At 46.7% G+C, this 15,603-nt stretch overlaps 2 protein-coding genes across 2 annotated transcripts; both read right to left on the bottom strand.

Annotated features, from left to right (window-relative positions):
* Positions 1-10,588: 10,588 nt before the first annotated feature.
* LOC136480880 (stachyose synthase-like) lies at positions 10,589-14,323 on the bottom strand. The gene is made up of 4 exons (XM_066478312.1): positions 12,967-14,323; positions 12,065-12,806; positions 11,448-11,858; positions 10,589-10,753 (listed from the first exon to the last, which is right to left on the bottom strand). The coding sequence occupies exons 1-4, from the start codon at positions 13,689-13,691 to the stop codon at positions 10,589-10,591; spliced, it is 2,043 nt and encodes a 680-aa protein (XP_066334409.1). The 5' UTR covers positions 13,692-14,323.
* Positions 14,324-14,473: 150 nt separating this feature from the next.
* LOC136482929 (heavy metal-associated isoprenylated plant protein 47-like) lies at positions 14,474-15,275 on the bottom strand. The gene is made up of 2 exons (XM_066480080.1): positions 15,138-15,275; positions 14,474-15,027 (listed from the first exon to the last, which is right to left on the bottom strand). Exons 1-2 carry the CDS (start codon positions 15,144-15,146, stop codon positions 14,674-14,676), a joined length of 363 nt encoding a protein of 120 aa, XP_066336177.1. The 5' UTR covers positions 15,147-15,275; the 3' UTR covers positions 14,474-14,673.
* Between the last annotated feature and the right edge of the window lie 328 nt (positions 15,276-15,603).

Raw genomic sequence — 15,603 nt, 5'->3', positions numbered from 1 at the left:
TTAAATTAACCATTTTGTGAATTAAATCACACTTATCCAATTCAATTGGAAGTAACAAATTAAATTTGGTATTGTCGAATTGAATTCAGGCATACCCAATTAAATTGGATAAGGCAAATTAAATTAGCCATTTTGTGAATTAAATCACACTTCTCCAATTCAATTGGAGGTAACAAATTAAATTTGGTATTGTCGAATTGAATTCAGACACTAAGGACTGTTGACGGTAGTTAACACTCATCATAACCGTCAATATAACCTGTATAAGTGAATGAATATAATCACCAACATAGGTCTAGGAGTTTAAATTGACAAATTCCACAAGTTTGGGTGAATCTGTGTTTTTCTGATGATTTATTCAGGAAACAGGCAAAGCGGACCTACTCGTCAGAACAAATCATGATCATCCATGATAAAACTGACTTAAAGGACCCCTAATCCACCATCCAAGACAAACCGTCGCAAATCAACCAGAACGGGCAAGGGGTGGGGCCGGCCAGCCTCCATGGCCCGTAGGTCAGTCTCCACTTCGTATGTCGGTTCTCCAATGCCTCTAAGGGTCAATCTTCACCGTGTATCAAGGTCAGTTCGAATCAAGAGCTCAGATGAAGCGATGTCATGGATTCATGGGCCCATAGGATGCCAGCTGCCCCCTATAAAAGGACCCCCATACCTCCTCCAGAAGGCATTCGTTAGAATCCCAGAGATCATTCAAGCTCAGGGCTCCCTACACCAATATTCATAGGCATAGCTAGCTAAGATAGATCTAGAGAGTCAAGCTTCCTGCTTGGATTCCCAATCTTGTCCAGAGTTTGGCTTGGTATAGCCTTGTATCCTTTATTATTTATACATTTGCTATGACATTGTTCTTCATATTTATTATGTTCTTAGTTATCATGTTCATAGTTGACTTTGATTATATGCTTGGTGTAGTTAGAATTATCATTATGTTTATGCACAGGATCGCAAATCGCTCATTCTTGTTGACGAATGGGGTGAGTGGTTGACATTGTGTAAGCGTGGTGTTTATACATTGTTTACCTATGGATGCACCCTACATTCCGAATCATGTGGTAGATCACGAGGGTGACAGCCTCATTGAGTCCTCTGTAGTCCACCTCCCGTCTGTAGGCTAAGTAGGACCCGTTACGACCGAAGTAGTCAAGCTGTGTTCTTGCTCTTCTTTAGTAATGTCCCTTGTGCATAGATATGGAGTTAATCTTTTGCTATTGCTAAGTATATATGCACATCAATGTATGCTTTGACTTGTGACTAGAATAACTTAGGAATTAATCTCTCTTGTATCTACTTAGACTTTCCATTGCTATCTTATGGAGTACTCTGAGTGTTGCATTTATCATTTATATATTATTCTATCTATTGATTTACCCCTATTTAGAGTAAGTGTTTGGTTCATTGATTCATCATAAGAAAGTAATCAATATTCTTTGTCAGTCCTTCCTTGTGATAAAAATATAAATAACGATATACCTGAAATACTCCCGATGAAGTGCTACAATGGTATATCTATGCGCTTGCAGAATTTCATATCTTTCTAAGTCACATTAAATACCATAAACATTTTTTGTGTCATTGCTGGAGATTACATCTCTAGTAGTGATGCTAAGAAATGCCAACAAGCATTTGTGACACTGTTGCCGGGGAAGGTAGCTAGGCGATCAAAAGAGTATTGATAAACTTTAACTTATGGATGTGATCAAAAACCATTCACCACTGCTCTAGCAGGCTTACCCTTGTTTTGTCCATTCATATCTTATGCAGGGTAATGTATGTCTTGTTTTGACTTTCCGGAAAACTATGTTGAAAATCCAGAAGCACTGATTAGAAGTACTAAAGCTCAAAAATCCAAGCAAGTTTTAGCCTTAGAAGAAAACCATATAGAAGGTTACTCAACACCAGTTTTTGAGACCATAGCTAACAAGACCCTTCGTGAATTCTCTGCTCCAAGTACGGCCAACATCCGCACTAGACCAATGGTTAACATCGGAGAAAATGCATTTGAACTCAGGCCAGCTCTCATCAGCATGGTGAAAGCCAACCAGTTTTGTGGAAAGGCACATGAAGATACGAGTGCTCATCTCCAACATTTCCTGGAGATTTGTAGCACTTTCACCATCAAAGGAGTCACTCATGATGTCATATTACTCCGCCTCTTTCCATTCTCACTTTTGGGGAAGGTGAAGCAATGGTTCTACACCAATAAAGACAACATCAAATCCTAGGCAAAGTGCTCCAATGCATTCTTATGAAAGTTCTTTCCAGTGGGCAAAACCAACGCTCTATGTGGAAGAATTTCAAGCTTTCAGCAGTAACATAATGAATCTATCCCTGAGGCATGGGAACGCTTTTAAGATTACATATCGGAATGTTAAATGTTGTACTCTTTTTCCCTATGTGAGTTTTTAAGGTTTCTCACACAAGGTTTTTAATGAGACAACATGTGCAATGAAATTAACGAATGTGATGTACTCTTTTCTCCAAGAACCATTTTTTTCCACTGGGTTTTCGGATGGAGTTTTTAATGAGGCATGTGCATATCGTGGTAATCGCCCAAGGGGAGTGTTGTAAAACATACGGACTCTATCCTAGAAGGAAAGGAGAAGGAGGAATCCTAATCCTAGTCTGTCTGTATGTGGGCTCTTACCAAACTCTTAGACCTTGGCAGGACTATATACACGTGGGAGGTCTATGTTGTAATTACCAATATTCAGAGGAATAAAGAATAGTTTCCCTATCCTGTGTCTACTTGTTCTTCTACTTTCAACTACTGTGTTGATCATGGTTTTTGGATGGAGTTTTTAATGAGACATGTGCATATCGTGGTAATCGGGGAGTGTTGTAAAACATATGGACTTTATCCTAGAAGAAAAGGAGAAGGAGGAATCCTAATCCTAGTCCGTTTGTATGTGGGCTCTTAACAAACTCTTAAACCTTGGCAGGACTATATATACGTGGGAACTCTATGTCGTAATTATCAATATTTAGAGAAATAAAGAATAGTCTCCCTAAGTTGTGTCTACTTGTTCTTCTACTTTCATCTACTATGTTGGTCATGAGAGACGGAGAGGCAAAGTGCCGAATCGCTGGCGACATGTTTTATAACAATTTCTTCCACGTACCAAGGAGAAGCTGTCCTGCCTTTGTTTGGCAGAAATGGGAAGAGAACAACTTATCTTTTCCAGTTATTTTGGACAACACCCATACAGATAATTGAGAAACCATGTCTCAAAAATTCAGAAAAAATCAACAAAAAAACAAAAAGAGGTGACTAATATAAAAAGTCACTACATATCAATGTTAGAGCCACAAAATCATGAAAAATCTCAGGAACAAGTCTCTCACCATTTTTTTTGTGAACGTGCAAATTTGCACGTATTTCAGGTGTGGGTTCTAGACTCAGGTTTCAGGTGCGGGTCCACGAATGCTCCACCCGGCCCCGACCCGCCCCGTTGCCATCTTTATCTAAGAGGTTTCTGCAAAGCTCTCTGGAGCACACCGAGAAGCTCCATTGGTGTACTAGAGTTTAGTTCGAAAGAGGGTGTTTAACTATGCGCACGGAAAGATAGAACACACTAGAGCTCTCTTGTGCTCACTGGTCACTAGAGAGCAGCACCGGAGCTTCGAGCATATCAATGGCTAATTTCTGATAGTTGTGAGTGATCACTGGGAGAACGTTGGTGGTAAGCTCTACTACTACCGCCGGAGATCTCTAGTGGATATGCTTTTGGATAAAATTAGAATAATGAGGTTAAATTTGGACAAGATGTAAGTCACAGGGAATGTGGGTTTTTTGAACTCACATCTACTTGGTTTAAGATTATTTGGGACCATAATTCTGCTCGAGTGAAGGAAAATGAGCAATTTAAAATTACAAACCAAATTTATCTGCCTGGTTTCTTTGACTACTAATAGTTTTCTTCTAAAATTTTCTTCCAAAATAAGGAAAAACTTTCGGCCTTGACCACTACAACTATGAGAAATATCCAGGTAGAGTAGATGGTTCCCATTATAGAGCAAGCCATAACAATTTTTCTTCAATCTAATTCACATCTTTTGAAACAATACAAGTTCCAAACAACACAAATAATAAACTAAGTTTGTCACACCATTGTTAGTTGATCTCCGCCAATAGGCCCAACGATCTATTAGGCCCTTGGATCTACGTCCTGATCGGAGACGCACAACTCTAATATAGTTGGTGGGCCCCTATCGCACAGCACTATAAAGAGAGGTGGGGATCAGGGCTCTAACTATGAAGTTGACCTAAGCCGCCGTAACCACCTATAGAGAAACACTAATCCGATCTAAAGAAGGGTGCTGCCAGCGACGGGAAGCCGCCACCAACCTCACCGTTGCCTCTGCATCGCCACTGGACCTTGCCACCACTACGCTAGACTCCACTGCGTCGAGCTACCATGACACCGGCGTCCAAGCCGCTGCGGCGCCATGGAACGAATGATGACCTAGGGCGAGGTACATCAACAGTTTCCACATCTAATTAAGATGCTTACCTCTGATCTATGTTTAAGAGATACACTGTTTCCTAACAATGGTATCAGAGCTGGGTTAACAGTGTGTAGATCTAGTATGGGGTAGAGCATTAAAAAGAAATCAAAGAAAGAACAAGGGTTTGATCCGTTTCGGATTGAAACTCTAACCCTAACTGGGTAAAAGAAAATAGAAAAGAGACTGGGAGGGTGGCGGGCGTCACTGACTGCCGGTCACCACCGCCACCGCGTGGGGAAAGGTGCCGCACCGCTGTCTTCGCTGGCGCGCGACAAGAAAAGAACTGATCCCGTTCGGATCTAAGAAGAAAGACAGTTTTCCGAACCCTAACCCTAACTAGGTGAAAGAAAGAAGAGGAGGGCTTGGCTTCAAGTCTACTTGAAACCGAACCCTAAACCCGCAATCAATTCGGGAAGAAGAAGAACAGAGCGAAACCCTAACCCTAGATCCCCAATTAGTTGAATCCGAGAAGAACAAACTAGATCCAAATCAGAAGGGGAGAAGGGGAAGGGGAGGCCTGCCTCGACCGCTGCTGGCACCGCTATAGTGCGGCTCGCCGGCGCGTGGGGAGAAGAAGGCTGAGCCGGGGGTGCTGCTCGCCGGGCTCTGGCCAAGGGGGCGCCGCAGCCAGACCGCTCGACGATGGCGTGCTCACCCGCTGAGGAGCGCGCTCGCCGGCGAGGGGGGCGGCGATGGCGCCGAGGCTCTGCTCGCCCTCCATCGTCTGCTCACTCGGACTCGCCTCACTGTGGGGCTGAGAGAGGAAGCGACCGGCTACGCGCTAAGGAAAGAGAAAGGCAACGAAGAGAATGCGTTAGGGTTCGGGCTAACGACGCCGTCGCTGGGGTTTTGTTCACCCGATCCACGCGCGCGGCCGTCCAATGAAATCTGACGGTCTAGATTCATTGGACCGACTTTCGGCCCAGGCGGGCGAGCACGCCGGGCTGCTTTGCCGGCCCAGGCCCAGGTTGCGGCCTGGGTCAGCGCAGCGCACGCGCACGTGAGTGAAAGGGCAGAGCTGGGCTGGGCCACTGTGCGAGTTCCAGCCCAAGATCAGTTTTTCTTTTTTTATTTTCCAGAACTAGAAAATGAAAAAGAGGTCAAAGAAAGATAGAAAAAGTAATTTTTCCCTATGGGTAAAATTCAAGAAATTGAGTATTCGTTTTCCGCTGCTAAAGAAATTGTTTATTCTCCAGTTATTTTAAACCAACGTGATACTTAATTGGAGAAAAAGAGATTATGACATAATTATGATGTTGTTATTTTCTGACCAACGTTGTTAATAACAATATCGTAATCAACCAATGTGATATTTAATTGGAGAAAAAGAGATTATGACATGATTATGATGTTGTTATTTTCTGACCAACGTTGTTAATAACAATATCGTAATCAACCAACGTGATATTTAATTGGAGAAAAAGAGATTATGACATGATTATGATGTTGTTATTTTCTGACCAATGTTGTTAATAACAATATCATAATCAACCAACGTGATACTTAATTGGAGAAAAAGAGATTTTGACATGATTATGATGCTGTTATTTTCTGACCAACGTTGTTAATAACAATATCGTAATTTTAATGATTTTATGCATTAATTCTATTTCTGCCCAATGGTGATGTAGAATTAGTATATAAGAACAATTGTATGTTTTAATTTTGACCAATGTTGGAATCAAGGCATGCAATTGTTGTTGTTATTTATGTTCTCACTCTATATGAATTGTGTTGCCAGGCGAATACAACTTGATGGGTTGTATCAAAGAGATCCCCACTCTCAAAGGTGACAAATATACGGAGTAGAAGAAAAAAGATTAACCTGGCCTTCATCTTGACTGAGGTGGACTGGGTAGTCACCTCACCGTGTCCCACTAAGCCTGTGGCACTGGTGAGGGAGAAAAACAATGCTGATGCCGCTTGGGCAACGAAAGAGAGGGATTTGGAATCTCAAAAGATGTCATATGACCTTGAGCATAGGAAGTGGGTCACTGCCAATAAGAAATGTTTGGCTGTGATAAAGAACACGATTGAGCCTGCAATTGTTGGCTCAATCTCAGAGTGTGACATGGTCACCGAGTACCTCGATAGAATAAAGAATCAGTTCACTGGCTCTTCAAAGACATATGCTACCCAGCTGATAAAGCAGCTGGTGATAGAGAGGTACTCTGAAAATGGTGGCATAAGAGAGCACATACTATTTGTTATCACTACGTGATGATGTGAATGTTGTATGCGATGATGGGAAGTTGCGTGCGACAATGAGAATGTATCCTCATCTACGGATGTGAACAGAAAATGAAAGAGAGCTCATGATGCGTCGTCGAAATTATGGCACTGTCGTTTAGGCCATATTTCAAGGGAGGAGAACAGAAAGACTAGTTAAGAATGATATTCTTCCTCCATTAGAGTTCTCAGATTTAGAACAATGCAGAGAATGCATAAAAAAGTATGTAAAGAAAATTAAGAAAGATGCCAAACGAAGCGTAGTAATTTTACAGATTATTCACACAGACATCTGTGGTCCGTTTCCTGTAAAGAGTGTAGATGGTTATGATTCGTTCATAACATTCACAGATGATTACTCCTGTTATTGCTACATTTATCCAATCAAAGAAAGAACAGAAGCATTGGATAAATTTAAGATATTTAAGGTAGAAGTTGAAAATCAACACAATTTAAAGATTAAGATAGTCAGGTCCGGCCGTGGGGGGGAGTACTACGGTTGGGATACCCCATATGGCCAAGTTCTTGGACCTTTTGTAAGGTTCTTATAGGAGAATAGCACAGTAGCCCAGCATTCTACACTGGACAAACCTCAACATAATGGGGTAGTTGAAAGACGCAATCGTACCCTGATGGATATGGTGCGTAGTATGATAAGTTACTCCACCTTATCGTTGAGCCTGTGGATGGAGGCGTTAAAAATCGTCATTCATATTCTCAATAGAGTACCAAGTAAGTCGGTGCCCAAAACACCGTATGAGTTGTGGACAGGAAGAGTACCCTCACTAAACCACTTACATGTGTGGGGGAGTCCTACTTAGGCTAAAGTATTTAACCCAAACATTCGGTAGATAGATCCCAAATAGTAAGTTGTCATTTCATTGGCTACCCAGAAAAGTCAAAAGGTTTTCGTTTCTACTGTCTAGACGTATACAAAGTTTGTGGAAATGAGACACGCTGTCTTCCTAGAGGATGAAATGATGAGGGGGAGCATGGTAGCTCGAGAAATTGACCTTGAAGAGAAGCGGGTGTATGCGCCCACTCTGATAATTCATAAGCCATTTTTCTCACTACCTGCTGTCGCTGCACCAACAGTGTAAGATACTGTAGTGCCAGCACCTGTTGTTATTCCGCCTGTGGCAACAATGATTGACGATGAGGAACTTAGGATCCTGTAGAACCTATTGCCAAACATGAGGGGGAGCAACAACAGCCTCAAACAGAAGATGTGCCAAATGTGGAGGCCCCTAGAAGGTCTCAAAGAGTTAGAAAATCAGCTATTCCTGCTGACTATGAAGTATACAACACTGAGGAATTTCAAATAGAGGATGATCCCACCTCATTTGAAGAAGCCATGAGAAGTGATCATTCATCAAAGTGACTTGAGGCCATTGAAGATGAGATGAAATCTATGAATGCCAATAAAGTTTAGGACTTGGAAATAATTCCTAAAGGAGCCAAAACAGTAGGCTATAAATGGGTCTACAAAATAAAACTTGACTCTCAAGGGAATATAGAGAGATATAAAGCGCGACTTGTGGTAAAAGGCTTTACACAAAGAGAAGGGATTGATTACAATGAGACATTTTCTTTAGTCTCATGTAAGGATTCCTTCATAATCATAATGGCATTAGTGGTACATTACGATTTAGAATTACATCAGATGGATGTAAAGACGGCATTTCTCAATGGGGACTTGGAGAAAAATGTTTACATGGCACAACTGAAAGGTTTTGTCATGGAAGGAAAAGAACGAATGGGATGCCGCTTAAAGAAATCCATTTATGGATTAAAACAAGCTTCAAGACGGTGGTACTTGAAGTTTGATTAGACAATAAGGAATTTTGGGTTTAAAGAGAATGTAGAGGACAATTATGTCTATGCAAAGTTTAAGAATGGGAAGTTTATCTTCCTTGTCCTATATGTGGATGATATCTTACTTGCTAGTAGTGATGTCAGTCTACTACTGGAGATAAAGAAGTCTTTGTCCTTAAAATTTGATATGAAAGATCTTGGTGAAGCTTCGTTCTTTCTAGGGATCGAGATTCACCGAGATAGAAGTAAAGGGGTATTAGGACTGTCACAAAAGGCATATGTAGAAAAATTCAGTATGCACAAATGTAGTCGCTCACCTGCTCCTATAGTCAAGGGCGACATATATGGAGATTTGCCCCAGGAACCAGTATGAGATCGATCAAATAAAAATGGTTCCATATGCTTCAGCTGTCGGAAGCTTGCAATATGCTCAAGCATGTACGCGCCCTGACTTGGCATTTATTACTGGATTACTCAGAACACTGGAAATTAGTAAAGAAAGTCTTGCGTTATTTGCAAGGAACGAAAAGCCTCATGATGACGTATAGAATATCTGATTCACTCCATATAGTGGGATATTCAGATTCTGATTATGCGGAGATGATAGAAAATCCATGTCTGGATATGTGTTCACTCTCGCAGGGGGGGCTATTTCATGGAAAAGCTCAAAGCAAACTGTCACTACATCGTCCACAATGAATGTCGAGTTTGTAGCGTGTTATGAGGCAATGGGGTAGGTGAACTGGCTAAAGAAGTTCATACCCGGTTTGAAGGTGGTTGACGACATCTATAGACCACTTAAGTTATACTACGATAATAATCCGATAGTACAGTATACTCACAACAATAAGTCAAGTGGTGTTGCCAAACACATTGACATAAAGTATTATGTTGTGAAAGATAAAGTTCAGGATCATGTCATAAGTCTTGAGCATATAAGTACCGAAAAAGATGCTCGTGAATCCGCTTACAAAAGGCTTACCACCCAACGTGTTTAGAGAACATGTAGCTAGCTTGGGTTTAAGGGAAAGCCTATAATTTCTGGACAAAAGAAGGCTTAAAGTTAAGTATCTATTTCAGAACAAAGTGGTGTGTTGTAGCTGTTAAATCTATCGGTAATTGATCGTGACGATGAACCATGCTCTATGTGCTAATCTGTAATGGAATGAACAAAAGTAAATGATATGAAATTGAAAGATGGTACTAAGATCAAGAGGGAGAATGTTAGTTGATCTCCGCCAATAGGTCCAACGGCCTATTGGGCCCTTGGATCTAGGCCCTGATCGGAGGCGCCCAACCCTAATATGGTTGGTGGGCTTCTGTCGCACAGCACTATAAAGTGAGGTGGAGATTAGAGCTCTAACTACGAGGTTGACCTGAGCCGCCGTAACCACCTACAGAGAAACACTAATCCGATCTAAAGAAGGGTGTTGCCAGCGACGGAAGCCGCCACCAACCTCACCGTCGTCTCTGCATCGCCACTGGACCTCGCCACCACTACGCTGGACTCCACTGCGCCGAGCTGTCATGACACCGGCGTCCGAGCCGATGCGATGCCATGGAACAAATGATAACCTAGGACGAGGTACATCAACCGTTTCCACATCTAATTAAGATGCTTACCCCTGATCTACATTTAACAGATACACTGATTCCCAACGACCATACGTACAAAAACAGAAAAAAGGGAATCGAATTTACAGCTGCAACTTGCAAGCATTGTTGCTTCCGTGGGCATCTCTTCTCCTAGAAACAGAAGACCACGGGTGTGTTTAGTTGCACCAAAATTTGCACCAAAATCTAAACTTTGACACTATGTAAAAAGAAGATTCTTCATCACATCAAACTTGCGGTACATGTATGGAGTACTAAATATTGATGAAATCAAAAACTAATTGCACAGTTTGGTTGTACTTTGCGAGATGAACATTTTGAGCCTAATTAGTCAACGATTAGAAAATTATTACAAATACATACGGAATGGTACAGTATTTCTGCCGCCGCCGAGTCGGGCCAGCTAAATGAGGGCCACATCAGAGACACCATCCTTCTCCTGCTTCCACGTCACATCGACCATCAGCTTGCCGCCATTTCCCCATTCAAAGTCAGCCTCACAGCCATCCACCAGGCCCTTCTTGGGTTCCACGTCAGAGTACACCAGTAGCCGTCCTCCCCCCTTCACCTTCATCTAAGGATGGAAACGGGTATATACCCGTCGGGTATCGTCGGAACGTTCTCTTCCCCGCTACGAAGAATTCATCCCGTCCCCATCCCCATTAACTGTCTCGGGTATAGATTCTTGCCCATCCCCGTACCCGTCGGGTATCGGTCGGGTAACAGATACTCGACGGGTACTGCATACCCGATAAACAAGGACACTTGGGGTCGCAGCTTTGCAATCGGAGACGTTTCTTCTTCACCCGGGTATAGGTGTCGGAGTCTCGGAAATGCCGAGGAGAAGGAGCGAGGTTGCGAGGAGGACGAGCAAAGGTGGCAGAGAGACCGAACTGAGGAAGCGAGGGGCACGAGCGCTCGTGAGACAGGCGTGCTTGTGCTGCTGGTGGAGATGGTGAGGAAAAATTGAACGAGGGTTCCTAGAATACACAAATTATATATATGACTGTTCAGATTTGGACCAAAATATCTATGTTGAGCTTCTTTGGACCTAATACTCGCATGACAGCTCAAATAGTCGGGTTCCCCAACGGGTAACGGGGACGGGTAAACAGAGAACGTTCCCGTACCCGCTATACCCGTCGGGTATGGATTCTTGCCCATTTAGATGCCCGCGGGTAAAGATATGATCCCATCCCTGTTCCCTAATGGATCAAATACCCGTCGGGCATCGGGTATCGGGTCCCCGTTGCCATCCTTACCTTCATCCTCACCTCGTCTCCACTGCCGTGCTGAACATCAATAATGGCGCCGCCACAGTTGAGCAAGTCAACCAGCCCAATTGGCGCGAAGCACGCTTTGGTGGCACCAGCACCGCCGATGGTTGTGACCGGAGCAAATGTGAAGAGCTCAAAGGACGATGGCTGGAGGGTGAACTGGATGGGTTCTGAATCTGGTGTCATCAGGAGGAGCTCCTCGGTTTGGCATCGGTAGACTGCGTATGATGCAGCTTTCGCCATGGCGGATGTGTCTTCCCGATAGCTCCACTCAACGTCGGCAGGCCGGACATCACCGGAGACCGGCTTGTAGCAGTGCGAGTAGCCTCGGAAGCGGTGCTCCACGGGGTCCCACCCTGCTCCCTGGCAGTTGAATGCCCCAATGACCCCTCCAAACTGCAAAAATTAATTTGGACAGTTTCAGAATTCTCATGTTAGTATATGGTACTACATGGTAGTATGCCACTTGGAATCCAACTTGTCAAGAGCAACAATTCAAGAACTGCCCGGGATATCTAAGTTCTACAGATGATAATCAAACATCTTAGTTAATTTGTGGTGACTGCAAACACTAAGCAAAGGCAGATTTAAAAAAAACTGACCTTGTTCAGGTTCCAAATCTTAAGGACCGTCTGCTGATCAAAGAGCGGATTTTTGAAGAAGCAGTCTCTGGTGGGCAGAGCATAGTGCAGGCACCTGGGCACTGTGCCATCGGGGAAGACGAGCCTCCTGAGCACGGCGAAGCCGTGGCCGCCGAGGGAGTCGCTGACGTAAACGGGGCCGCCGCAGATGGCCCGGGACGCGGCGTGGAAGGTGGCGCAGGCGTGGTCGGACTGGAACATGTCCCAGTCCGGGCGGATGAACTGCCCCATCCACAGGCTGTTGTAGGCGCAGTTCACCATGTGCACGCCCTGCAGCCAGAACACGCCCATGGGGTCGCCGTTGGGGTCCTCGAACCAGAAGTCGTCGCCGGCGCGGCCCATGGCCACCGTCAGCGTGCCCAGGAAAAAGAAGTCGTTGCACTGCTGCATGCTGGCGATGATGCCCGTGCCGGCGAAGTTCTTCGCGACGGAGAGGCCGTCGTAGTAGGCCTTGGCGAGCTCCACGCGCCCGCCGTGCTCCTCGCATACGTACTCCAGCGTGTGCACGACGTCGACTTTGACGCCTGTGACGCCCGCGCCGGCGAGGTACGAGTGCATGGACTCGTAGAGGTCGCCCGCCTGGTCGGGGCGCACCAGCCCGATCCCGCCCTCGATGATGCGGTCCACGGCGAGGTAGAAGGCGTCCCACGTGCACCACCCGAACCGGTCCGCCATCGGTGGCAACGCCTTCTCCTGGATCAGCCTGCGGTGCGGCGCAGCGCGCGTTCCATGTCCAGAATTAATCACAGCCGTCCGATCGTAAAATCAAGGGTTAAACTGACACAGCACACACGTGGGGCCTGCAAGGCCCTTCTAGGCGCACAAAGAAATGAACAAGATTTTGTACTAGCACAAGTACCAACCTGAACGTGCCGACGTGCACCCTGGCGGCGAGGTAGGCCTCCTGCATGACTCTATAGGGGTCGTCGCCGGCGTGCACGTAGGCGATGCGGCGGAAGTCGGTGCCCGTCACAGTGGCAGACCCGCTCTCGGCGCAGATGACGACGCCCTCGACCTCCCCAGGGAAGATGGCCGACCGGAAGCTCCCCTGCACGAGAGGAAGGACGAACACGTACCTGGCGCCGGCGCCCGCGAGCTCAGGCACCTCGAGGAGCACCCACTGCGTCTCCATCTGCAGGTCCCGCCCGCGCCGCCCCGCCCACGCCGTGCTCCACCACGTCTTGAACCGGAACACGCTCAGGAACCGCCGCGGGCCGGGCAGGCGCCCCACGCGGCACGGCGCGCGGCTCGCCGCCACGGGGAACGTGAAGCCCCGGCTCGCGTTCGCGGCGGCCTGACAGGCCAGATCCCGCGGCGCGTCCGATGACGCCTTGGTGGGGTCGGAGGCCTCCGCGAACGGGGTGAGGGTGACGTTCCCAGGGACGCCAGTGAGGAGCGCGGCCGTCTTGCCGGCACCGACGCCGACGGTGAGCTCGCCGTCCCGCAGCGAGAAGAGGCACGGCGACCCGGACGACGACGATGTGCCGGCCTTGGCTGCCGCCGTGGTGCCGGTGGTGGTGAGCTTGGGCGCGGCGGCGGCCGTGGGCGCGACCTTGGGCGTGGGCTTCGACTCGTTAGGCGGCGCCATTGGCAACGCAATGGTCAAGAACGATCAGAGGGTTGATCTCGCTCGGACGGAGTATGGCTGCTCTTCTCTATGCTAGCTGGCTGGCCAAGCTCGCTGAGAAGAACGGAGCGGGTTCCATGACGATATATAGGCGCGGGAGCTGGGAGGACGAAGGTGGCGGGCCCTTTTTTTCCTTTCTCACAGAAGCGTCTGGAGCGTGATGGCGTCGTCGAGGTTCGAGAGTCGAGACGTGTTGCAGTGTCTGCAGAGGTTCGCGAGTGATGTATGCAGCTTGTCGCTGTTGCATTGGTTAGTGTGATGATTGTTTTGTAGCGAGACGTCACGTGCGAGGTCGACTCTGTCTCGATGACGTGGCACGTTTATAACTGTACGTACTAAGTTACCAGTTGAAACAGCAGATATATTTGAATTTGAGTGATACTGAATTGATGGAACAAGAGCAATTCGAACTTGATTTTTGACTCATGGACAGGGCATTTGAAAGAGAAAATTTCGATGCTAACCAACTGGGATATGAATAGTTCTAGTAGGCATCTTGGGACAAAAAAAATCTGAATCAAGGGCATAACTGAAACCCGGTGATTAATGCTTCACCCTTGGAGCACTTAGTTAGTAACCGGGCAGGGTAGGTCAGCAGATCTTTCATGAACAGAGGAGAGCCAACGAATAAGCGTGGAATCAGCCTCATTTGCGTAGCGGCTGTGTAATTAGGCTCATCTTTTCTTTTAACTAAAACAGGTTGTGTGATCGTTGTGTAGCTCCCGGTTGAATTTGCATCAAACTATCTGGCAAACCCTATCTTTCATTGATCATCTTCAGTCTAGCAAGAACTTCTTACTTCCCGATGCCAACTTCCTAGCTTTTATCTTAGCCCACTGCTCGTACTTCGTAGTTGGTTTGGCCAGAGGGATCTCCTTTTCTTATGATTGGCACACCCTTTTTTTCCCAAAAAAAAACTATACATATGCACAAGCTGAGTGGTCTACATTATGGAGCAGGTGCTGCCCGGCCGCGAGTAGGAGTCGTAGACGACGCCGACCGGCGGCGGCGGCGGCGGGTAGTGGTAGTAGTACTGGGTGTAGTCGGCGACGGGGTCGGGCTTCTTCTCCTCCTTCTTCTTGTCCTCGCCGACCTCGACAAGCTGCGCGTCGCCCATCTTCTTGCGCAGGTCGCTGGTGAGCTTGATGGAGTCGACGCCCTCGCCGACGACGACGACCTGGTCCTTGCCGGCGCCGGCGATGGCCACGGAGTCGACCCCGCCCGCGGCGGCCACCAGCGCCATGGCCTTGGACCGGGACTTGTCGCTCGCCATCGGCACCTTGATCACGATCTTTTGCTGCAGAGTCAGGAGGCGCACACACACGCAGTGTCAGTTTGAGCCGAAATTAGGAGCAGAAGAGACAGAGAGCGCGCAAATGAAGAATCGAGCTGATGCAGTGCAGGTACCTTGGCCATGGCTGATTTAATCCAAACCTGAAGATTCAGAACGCCCCGCCAAGGATCGGTCGAAGAGGCTTGGTGTGGAGATCCGACTATCCGAGGGTTGTGTTGTGTGGAGGCTCGAAGCAGTAGTTGCTTTGCTGTGGTGGGAGCTGAGCAGAGCAGCGTCCCCTGAGCTGCTATATATAGCCGACCGGACCAACGGGAGATGAGCTCTTCTTGTCTATGATATGACCCGGCCGATGTGGTCACTGAGTGAGGAGAGGAGAGAAGAGAAGACTTGGACTCAGAGAGCGCGTGCAGGTCGCCTCGTCTTAGTCTAATGGCCCCTCCAAAGGGAAACCGTGTTCAGACTTTGGAGCACAGCACACCCCAAACAGGACGACTGTTATACGGTCAAGACGTCATGCGCATGCAGGCTTCCGGGCGGAGAACACCGGATGATCCGATCCCATCCCATCCCATCTGTTCA

This window comes from Miscanthus floridulus, chromosome 9, assembly GCF_019320115.1.
Source record: "Miscanthus floridulus cultivar M001 chromosome 9, ASM1932011v1, whole genome shotgun sequence".
Lineage (NCBI taxonomy): Eukaryota > Viridiplantae > Streptophyta > Magnoliopsida > Poales > Poaceae > Miscanthus > Miscanthus floridulus.
Note: the sequence above shows the minus strand (reverse complement) of the source record. Positions and strands in the feature narration are given on the sequence as shown.